At 45.2% G+C, this 10,149-nt stretch overlaps 1 protein-coding gene across 1 annotated transcript in view; it reads left to right on the top strand.

Moving 5' to 3' along the window:
* Positions 1-412: 412 nt before the first annotated feature.
* MRPS18A (mitochondrial ribosomal protein S18A) overlaps positions 413-10,149 on the top strand; it is a 30,335-nt gene continuing 20,598 nt past the window's right edge. Inside the window, exons 1-3 of the mRNA XM_048843546.2 lie at positions 413-647; positions 1,911-1,942; positions 4,954-5,058. Of these exons, the coding sequence (XP_048699503.1) occupies positions 428-647; positions 1,911-1,942; positions 4,954-5,058 (357 nt within the window). The 5' untranslated portion in view covers positions 413-427. The remainder of the gene's footprint in view (positions 648-1,910; positions 1,943-4,953; positions 5,059-10,149) is intronic.

The following is a 10,149-nucleotide window of genomic DNA, read 5'->3' as shown; positions in this document are numbered from 1 at the left end:
CCAGGTCTCAACTGTGCGAAGAGGGGATCCAAGAGGGGGGTCCAAGCCCCCAGAGAACTTTACAATTGATCTAACTGCAGCCAGGCCTCCCTCTGCCAGCTGAGGGCTCCACCTCCGAGCTATAAAACCCAGGCCAGGCAGGCTGATCCTGAGCCCCAGCGTCCCCCTACAGCGACTTCCAAGGGCGGGCAGCCCTAGCGCGGAGCGGAGCGGGTGTATGGAGCTGGAGACCCAGCTCTTCCTGGCAGGGCCCCGCGGTAGGGGTGGACCGAGGTCTCTGCTGGCCCCAGAGAGGGCTGATGGTGCTGCGGCCCCCACAGCCGGGATGCGCCCCTGACTCTAAGCTTCCCAAATGAGAGCCGCGGCTCTGGGCCCGTCCCTTCAGTGGCGGTTGGGGAGCGTCCCTCCGCCTGGGCCTCGCTCCAAGATGGCGGCATCGCAGGCTGCTCCCCGCCCTCTTCCCGCCTGCGGGCCCGAGCGCCCCGGAAGCGGAAGTGGCGCGCGGCGGCGGGAGGTGGGGGTGTCGGGTCCGATTCCCAAGATGGCGGCCCCCGGCTTGCTGCGCGGTGTCTGGAGCCGGCTGGTCTCCGGTCTCCTGGGGCTGGGGGGCGGCTGGGCCCGGCCTCCGGCCCGCGCGCTCCGGCAGGGTGAGTCCGGGGGGCGGCTGGGGGCGCCGCGCTGCTACTGTTGCCGCCGGGAGACGCGAGCCGGGGGGAACCAGCGCTCCGTTGCCGGCCCTGGTCGGAGCGAGGGGTGCGGGTCTCGCGCGGGGGGCAACGGGCGGGGAAGGGCTGCAGGCTCCTGGCTGACAGGGTGAAATCTACCGCTGCTGCTGCTGCTGGCAGCGCGTCTGGGCCCAGACCGGGAGGTGCCCATCGGCCACACCGGCTAGCCCGATTTGGCACCTGTAGGGGGCTGTTCCCCTCCGAGTTGCTTGGCAAAGGTCGGCTTGGGAGCGAGCGAGTGAGCAGCGAGGGGTGGGGCTAGCGATAGGGATTCTAGAGACCCGAGCTAGGTGCTTGCTTAGACATAGGCTTTCTGCGTGGCTTTGGAGAAGTCACATTGTCTGCCTTGTTTCAGAGGAACAGCCGTGTTAGTCTGTATTCGCAAAAAGAAAAGGAGTACTTGTGGCACCTTAGAGACTAACCAATTTATTTGAGCATGAGCTTTCGTGAGCCACAGCTCACTTCATTGGTTCCCTAGATGTGTGATGGGGATAGTGCTTCCCTTCTTCAAAAGGGTGGGGTGCAGATACGCTCCACTGATAATTGTCCACCACTGAGTTACTGCAATGAGATGCGACATCTAAAACAAATAGAAATAATTGTGTTGTCATTAAAGTTGCAGTAATTAGGGTTCAGGTTTAATTTCCTATCGCTATGAATGGGAGACCTTCCAAAATCCCAGTTCTGCACTTTTAGTTTCACAGATTCAAAGCAAAGGTATTTGTTCTCTGTCTGAAGATTGTCACAGCCAGAAGGGCAAGGAAGTTTCTTTCCTCTCTACACAGACTTTAACCATGGAGGAACTAAAAACTCTGGAGGCAGCCTAAATGCTTGACATTTTCAGATTGCTTTTACTTAAGAGGGTCTCTTGACTTCCTTGATCAGAATTAGCCACAGATGATAGGGAAATATACTCAAAACAGTAAAAATTAAGCAATGAGAGGTCCCCAGTTTGAAAGGCCTGCCCTCTGCTCTGCCTCCAACTGCCCACCAGTAAAGCATTACTTTTGACAGTCTTCGTACCTCGGGTTTGCTTTGTTGGGGAATCACACTCTTCTCTTGCATCGCAGACTTCTGTCCACCACATGTTTTGTTTGTACATAATTTCAGTTTATTGACTAAAAGAAAGTCACTAGTTCCAGCTTGAACATGTCTGACCTGGTTTTCCATCTTTTATTTCTACAGTTGTGGAAGTTACGGAAGGAAGTACAACCGTTGTAAGTTATTACTTTTTTCCAAGTCACAATACACACTACTTCTAAAGCCACATAGTTTGGGTTTGTTTGTTTGTTTTTCTTGCATGGAGAGAAATACATTTTCTTTAGAAACTTCAGGGATGAAGTTGTTGGGAGGTTTTTTGGTCACATTGGCTTATTTTGTCTGGAGGTGGGACATACAGTACATGATTTTTTTCTGCTTAATGCAGTTCACTCTTAGTAAATGTTCTGTGGCTCGAATGCAATGCAAATGTAACCGTGTATTATGAATTCAGGCAACCCAGGTGAGTAGTTGGGTTGTTAAAGTTCTGGGTCTTCCTCTCTCGCATGGATGAAAGCAGCATGAGATCCTAAGCTCTGATGGTCAGAATCACATGTAGCTGTAAATGCTCCCATATTATGGTCCAGCAATGCGACTGATAATATTGGAAGTCCTGGCTGGGGGGGACTTCCAATGTTATCGCAACTCAGCACATGTAGCACTCTTGGCTTCGGGTTCCCCAGCCTCGTCTTTTCAGTGGAGGCATTCATCTCTCTCCCTTCTGACTGGGGTATTTCCAGGCTGAACAGTTTAAACTCTGATATCCCCAACAGAAGACAGGCTTTTTTTGCATTCTCTTCAGAGGTGGTTAACAGTGTAATTACCACAGTTAATATACTACACAGCTCTTTCTAAGCAAGCACATTTTATTCTTAAGGTAAAAGCAATACAGCAAAAACATTAAAAACCATCGAAGAACCTACATGCATACTAATAAGCTTACCAGAAATCATTCTAACTCCAAAATGGACTCTGGCAGGTGAGCAGTCCTTTGAACCCCAGACAGGGGTTTTCCTTTGGTTTCAAGTTCATTACACCCTTTTCTTAGAACAAGAACACAGGCTTATGCGGTCTTAGCAGGCCAAAATCCTTCCAGCTCATCCCTAAGCATTGGGGCCCTCAGTGGACTTGAGATCATGTCCGTTTTCTAGATCAGGATGAAGGCAAACACCAAAAAGGAGAGCAATTTGTTATATTACCAGCAGGTATAAGTAGGAGTGACTGGATGAAATCAAAGGTGGCCTACAACTGTCCTTTCTTTGCTTGCTATTGATGTATAGACAAGTTTGGCAAGACAGCACTTACCAAAAAGTGTGTTCCCTAAAAAGTTTGGGGTTTTTTCTGGTCATTTCTACATTAGATATCATGTATTGACTGAAATCTGAGCACCTTACTGGGTCAGAGTTTTTAGATTTGTTTCATTATATAACATAAACAGTCTATCCAGGTCTCTGTGTCCTTGATATGAAATTGATTGTATTTTTAACATATTTGTACCAACAAGAGTAAAACCGATCAGCAGCCATGGAATTGGGGGATGGATGACAGTCTCTGTCTTTCTTACCCTCAAGTCCATATGCACCAGCACTCAGCATGCCTTTCTGCAAAAATCTGGAGAAAAAGATGAACTAGCACCATGCCCAGAAGGTCAAAAGATTGATGCTATTTCAGCCCAAATGGAGAAACTAATTCCAACGTTGGAAGCCCCTCAGGGAGAACCCCCTACTAATAGTATCTCCATTCAAAAACAAGGGACTTTCATGTAAGTGGATTACTGAAATCTGCAAGCTCCATCCAGAGCACTTCTCAATAAACTAGACTTGAGGTGGTAATAGCGTAGATCACAGTAGCAAGATCCTTATTTGAAAGAAATGGTCACAAACTCCTGGCGAGAGGTAGATGGTGGGGGGGAAAGAGAGAATTTCTGCTACATAATTTCTTAACAGCAACTGGAGATCATCAATATCCACAGAATGAAAACTCTCAACAAATGGTGGGCACACAGCATCAATTAAGGGGCAGACATAGTCCTCCTCATATCTTCTGATTGCACCACCCATCCTACCAACATCACTTCAGTCTCTTCTGGATTCCGCCTCAGACAGCTAGCCCTTATCTGTATTCCAATCTTTATCAAACATTGAGAAAGGTATTTACCATGTATGGATGAGAATGTGCTGGGTCTCATGAGCCCGTGAAAACATAAACTCATATGCCTCCTTATTAGCCCTTCTGCAGGCCCAGTACACACAATGAACACATGGTGTGACCACATAGAAACCCACATAAGAGTAATCAGGTGTAGAGGAGCCAAAAAATACATTCTGAAATTTCTCCAAGAGATGAGACTGAAGCTACTGAAGGGCATGTGGCTCTTTTTCTAGGGTTCACAGACAAGTCAACAACACCTTGTGGTCAGCAATATCAAAAGCAGCTGATAGATATAATAATATCAACATGGATGATGCATCTTTATCTATTACCAGGATGGAATCATTTATCAAAGCAGCCAGTGCAGTGTTTAATGTCACCAGGTCTACACCCAGACTGACAAAGAACAGAATACTAGATGCTGGCCTATGTTTGGCTAGATTGTTAATATCAAGCAATGATTTTTGAGAGACAGCCACCTGTACAACAGCTTCCTTAATAAAAGTTGGGTGTACTGAGAGATTCTGCCCACAGTGGTTTAACTGTACTTCACCGGGCAAGAAGGGCATGGGTCCAAAACACAGGCTGTGGCATGAAATATTCCCAACAGCTAGTACCTCACTGTGTGACACCAGACCAAACTCCAACAGAGAACTCTAAGTATTTGTCCCCATCACACACTACCTTGCACTCGCAGAAGCAGAGAGCTCAGTCTGAATTCTCTAGATTTTTACCTACAAAGTAATATGAAACATCTGCAAAATAGGAGGGATTCAAATTAATCGAGCTCTCCACTACTCAACACAAATCCACTGATCAAGACTTACCAGGCCCTAATGACTCTTTGGACTTGTGCCAGCTCCTGTGTACATCTGAAATGCTTGTTCTGTATGTACCTGACTATAAACAGCTTTAGTACAGGGACTCTCTTATGTTTATACAGGGCTGAGTAAGCTGTTGGAACTTGAGCGATAAGTCTACATAGGCATGAACTCTGGGCTCTTCATCTGATCAGTGTATCCTCTGACTTGTTTCCCAGATTGAGGGCAAAATTATAGAAGATGTCAAAACCCCAACTCCTCCGAACCCTTCTGGTCAGTGTCCCATTTGTCGCTGGAACCTGAAGCACAAATACAATTATGAGGTAAGTGTGGTGACACTTAGCTAGTTGAATGTTATCCTCAAAGCTGTACTCATTATGCTGCTACTAAACTGCACAGCCTGACATTCTTTTAGCTTCCTGAGTAGAATAAAGATTCACAGCTCTATCTCCTCCTCCTTAAGGTTTAGTGAAAACCCCCTTGTGCGAGAGCAGTTCCTACAAAGCCACAACTAGCCTAGATGAACAGCATCTAAGCACAGCTGGCTAGTCCTGTGCTAACTACTGTCCTATTACCAATGTGTCCTCTAAATTTTAGTTGTACTGAGCGGTTTACAAACTCCACAGAGCCTCATGTGATGGAGCCTGCATCCATGGGGGAACAGAGAGGAGGCAGAGACTGGGAGAAGCTGGAACCTGTGCATCGGGTCGCAACGCCATTCGAATTTGGCAGGCTGCTCCTCCATCATGCCAGCAGGGAAGGGACTCAACCATTACACCACCCAGCTCTGGTAACTGCTTCCCCATTGGTAGAGGTGTGACCTGACCTGTGGGCCGGCGGGGGGAGGCTGGCGCAAGGCTGGCCACAGTCAGATAAGCTCCAAGTTCCCACAGCCAATGGGAAGGCAGTAACCAGAGCCAGGTGGCATGGGGCATTGCCCTGCATGAGTGACAGAGTGGTGTTGTGCCCCGTCGCATGGGCTCCAGAGCCAGACACAGGCTTGGGCTCCGTGGCACACCACTCAGCTTTGGTTACTTCTTCCCCATTGGTGGAGGTGTGCCCTGCCTGCTGCTGGGAGCCTTGGCCAGAACCTTATTGGCTCTCAGCTCTCAAACAATCAGCCAATGGGAGGCAGTAACTGGAGCTGGTTGGGGGGGGGCAGAGTCAAAGGTCTGAGTAGCATGGTTTGTGATGTGTGGTACATGGAAGATTGCAGTGTGATGCGCATATGCACAGGTTAGGGAACATTGCCTACCACACAGCCCTTCTTTGGATTGTTCATATCTGGTCTGGAGTAGTTTGTGTGCAGTGGGAAGGAAGGGATAGGACATGTCAGAACTTTGGAAACATGCATCTCTCGCCATCCAGTATATTATCTGGAATAGATTTATCTTTTTAATGAGCCCCAGTATCCAACATTGAATCAGTCTTCCAACTGGACTCTAGGTAGTAAACCCGCGCTAGTCAGCTTGTTCAAGCCTATTCCTGATTCCTGGTAGCTCAGAAAGCTTGAGTTGTTGTTCCCAAAGAGGAATTAGATGTAATGTCTCCAAACACTGCAGGCTTCTCATTGTCATCAGTTATCTTTATAACTGGATGGTGGAGAATGGGAAGTGGGCAGGGGAAAGTGTTTAGAAACATGACAAATGACCAATAATTGTTTTACACAAAGTTGTGCCTGGATATGGAAGCGTCCGCAAAAAGAGCCTTTCTGTCTGGGCAAAAATTACATTGGGGAAGAAAACTATTAGAGCCTCCCCTGGGATAGTGCTTGGGGTGTGCTATAGACCGCCGGGATCTAATTTGGATAGAGCCCTTTTTAATGTTTTTAATAAAGTAAATACTAATGGAAACTGTGTGATCATGGGAGACTTTAACTTCCCAGATATAGACTGGAGGACGAGTGCTAGTGATAATAATAGGGCTCAGATTTTCCTAGGTGTGGTAGCTGATGGATTCCTTCATCAAGTAGTTGCTGAACCGACAAGAGGGGATGCCATTTTAGCTTTAGTTTTGGTGAGTAGTGAGGACCTCATGGAAGAAATGGTTGTAGGGGATAATCTTGGCTCAAGTGATCATGAGCTAATTCAGTTCAAACTGAACGGAAGGATTAACAAAAATAAATCTGCAACTAAGGTTTTTGATTTCAAAAGGGCTGACTTTCAAAAATTAAGGAAATTAGTTAGGGAAGTGGATTGGACTGAAGAATTTATGGATCTAAAAGTAGAGGAGATCTGGGATTATTTTAAATCAAAGCTGCAGAAGCTATCGGAAGCCTGCATCCCAAGAAAGGGGAAAAATTCATAGGCAGGAGGTGTAGACCAAGCTGGAAGAGCAAGCATCTCAGAGAGGTGATTAAGAAAAAACAGAAAGCATACAGGGAGTGGAAGAAAGGAGGGATCAGCAAGGAAAGCTACCTTATTGAGGTCAGAACATGTAGGGATAAAGTGAGACAGGCTAAAAGTCAAGTAGAGTTGGACCTTGCAAAGGGAATTAAAACCAATAGTAAAAGATTCTATAGCCATATAAATAAGAAGAAAACAAAGAAAGAAGTAGTGGGACCGCTAAACACTGAGGATGGAGTGGAGGTCAAGGATAATCTAGGCATGGCCCAATATCTGAACAAATACTTTGCCTCAGTCTTTAATAAGACTAAAGAGGATCTTAGGGATAATGGTAGCATGACAAATGGGAATGAGGATATGGAGGTAGAAGCGAAACTCAAACAGCTTAGTGGGACTAAATCGGGGGGCCCAGATAATCTTCATCCAAGAATATTAAAGGAATTGGCACATGAAATTGCAAGCCCATTAGCAAGAATTTTTAATGGATCCGTAAACTCAGGGGTTGTACCGTATGATTGGAGAATTGCTAACATAGTTCCTATTTTTAAGAAAGGGAAAAAAAAGTGATCCGGGTAACTATAGGCCTGTTAGTTTGACATCTGTAATATGCAAGGTCTTGGAAAAAATTTTGAAGGAGAAGGTAGTTAAGGACATTGAAGTCAATGGTAAATGGGACAAAATACAACATGGTTTTACAAAAGGTAGATTGTGCCAAACCAACCTGAGAAAGTAACAGATTTTTTAGACAAAGGAAACGCAGTGGATCTAATTTACCTAGATTTCAGTAAGGCGTTTGATACCATGCCAAATGGGGAAATATTATTTAAATTGGAGAAGATGGGGATCAATAGGAAAATTGAAAGGTGGATAAGGAATTGGTTAAAGGGGAGACTACAACGGGTCCTACTGAAAGGTGAACTGTCAGGCTGGAGGAGGTTACCAGTGGAGTTCCTCAAGGATCGGTTTTGGGACCAATCTTATTTAATCTTTTTATTACTGACCTTGGCACAAAAAGTGGGAGTGTGCTAATAAAGTTTGCGGATGATACAAAGCTGGGAGGTATTGCCAATTTAGAGAAGGACAGGGATATCCTACAGGAGGATCTGGATGACCTTGTAAACTGGAGTAATAGTAATAGGATGAAATTTAATAGTGAGAAGTGTAAGGTCATGCATTTAGGGATTAATAACAAGAATTTTAGTTATAAGCTGGGGATGCATCAATTAGAAGTAACGGAGGAGGAGAAGGACCTTGGAGTATTGGTTGATCATAGGATGACTATGAGCTGCCAATGTGATATGGCTGTGAAAAAAGCTAATGCGGTCTTGGGATGCATCAGGAGATGTATTTCCAGTAGGGATAAGGAGGTTTTAGTACCATTATACAAGGCACTGGTGAGACCTCACCTGGAATAGTGTGTGCAGTTCTGGTCTCCCATGTTTAAGAAGGATGAATTCAAACTGGAACAGGTACAGAGAAGGGTTACTAGGATGATCCGAGGAATGGAAAACTTGTCTTATGAAAGGAGACTCAAGGAGCTTGGCTTGTTTAGCCTAACTAAAAGAAGGTTGAAGGGAGATATGATTGCTCTCTATAAATATATCAGAGGGATAAATACCAGAAAGGGAGAGGAATTATTTAAGCTCAGTACCAATGTGGACACAAGAACAAATGGATATAAACTGGCCGCCAGGAAGTTTAGACTTGAAATTAGATGAAGGTTTCTAACCATCAGAGGAGTGAAGTTTTGGAATAGCCTTCCAAGGGAAGCAGTGGGGACAAAAGATCTATCTGGCTTTAAGATTAAACTCGATAAGTTTATGGAGGAGATGATATTATGGGATAACATAGTTTTGGTAATTAAATATTCATGTTAAATAGGCCCAATGGCCTGTGATGGGATATTAGATGGGGTGGGATCTGAGTTACCCAGGAAAGAATTTTCTGTAGTATCTGGCTGGTGAATCTTGTCCATATGCTCAGGGGTTAGCTGATTGCCATATTTGGGGTCGGGAAGGAATTTTCCTCGAGGGCAGATTGGAAGAGGCCCTGGAGGTTTTTCGCCTTTCTCTGTAGCATGGGGCATGGGTCACTTGCTGGAGGATTCTCTGCTCCTTGAAGTCTTTAAACCACGATTTGAGGACTTCAATAGCTCAGACATAGGTGAGAGGTCTTTCGTAGGAGTGGTGGGTGAAATTCTGTGGCCTGCGTTGAGCAGGAGGTCAGACTAGATGATCATAATGGTCCCTTGTGACCTAAATATCTATGAATCTATTTAAAAAATAAAGCCAAAAACCCCACAACCAAACAAAAAAATCTGTACTAGAAATAGAAAGGAAGGGAACCAGACAAGAATGCACAGTTAAAAGATAAGGCAACCAAAAATGCAGAATAAGTTAATGCCAGTGGGATTAGGGGGATATAGATACAAATACATCTGGAGGAAAATAAATACTTGTGAGAAAGTAGGCCCACTAATGATGAGGGGGTTGAAAGCCAGAATGATTCTAATATGGCTGAACTACTCACATGTATCCATAACAAGAAAAATAAGGAAAAGAAGTTTGAATAATTGGGTAGTGATGACAATCCTGTGAATAAGCTTTTGCAAAAAAGTAGGTAAGGAAATTCTTAGAGACATTGACTTATACACACACAGCATGCCAGGATCACATGCAACCCTCCAGGGTCTTGAATTTGCTAATGGAGCAGTTGGTTTGTTAGCTGTTATTTTTGAGAAGGCATAAAAAACTGGGGAGGTACCAAAGGATTTGAAAATAATGAATGAGTTACTAAACATCCGAGAAATGGAAGTATGGTCCTGGCAATTGCTCTTTGGGAAGTCTAACCTCTATTCCTAGTTATATAACAAACAAAGGGGGAGAACCACACTGAGCACTCACCGGATAATGGAACTTAGAATAGAATATCAGGGTTGGAAGGGACCTCAGGAGATCATCTAGTCCAACCCCCTGCTCAAAGCAGGAGCAACAAGTAGTGTTGAGGGGTTATGAAGAATCATGCCAAACGAAAACTTATTCCGAGCAGGTGACACAATAAGTGGGAGAT

This window comes from Caretta caretta, chromosome 3, assembly GCF_965140235.1.
Source record: "Caretta caretta isolate rCarCar2 chromosome 3, rCarCar1.hap1, whole genome shotgun sequence".
Taxonomy (NCBI): Eukaryota; Metazoa; Chordata; order Testudines; family Cheloniidae; genus Caretta; species Caretta caretta.
The sequence above is the reverse complement of the archived record's forward strand: the minus strand, read 5'-3'. Positions and strand labels throughout refer to the sequence as shown.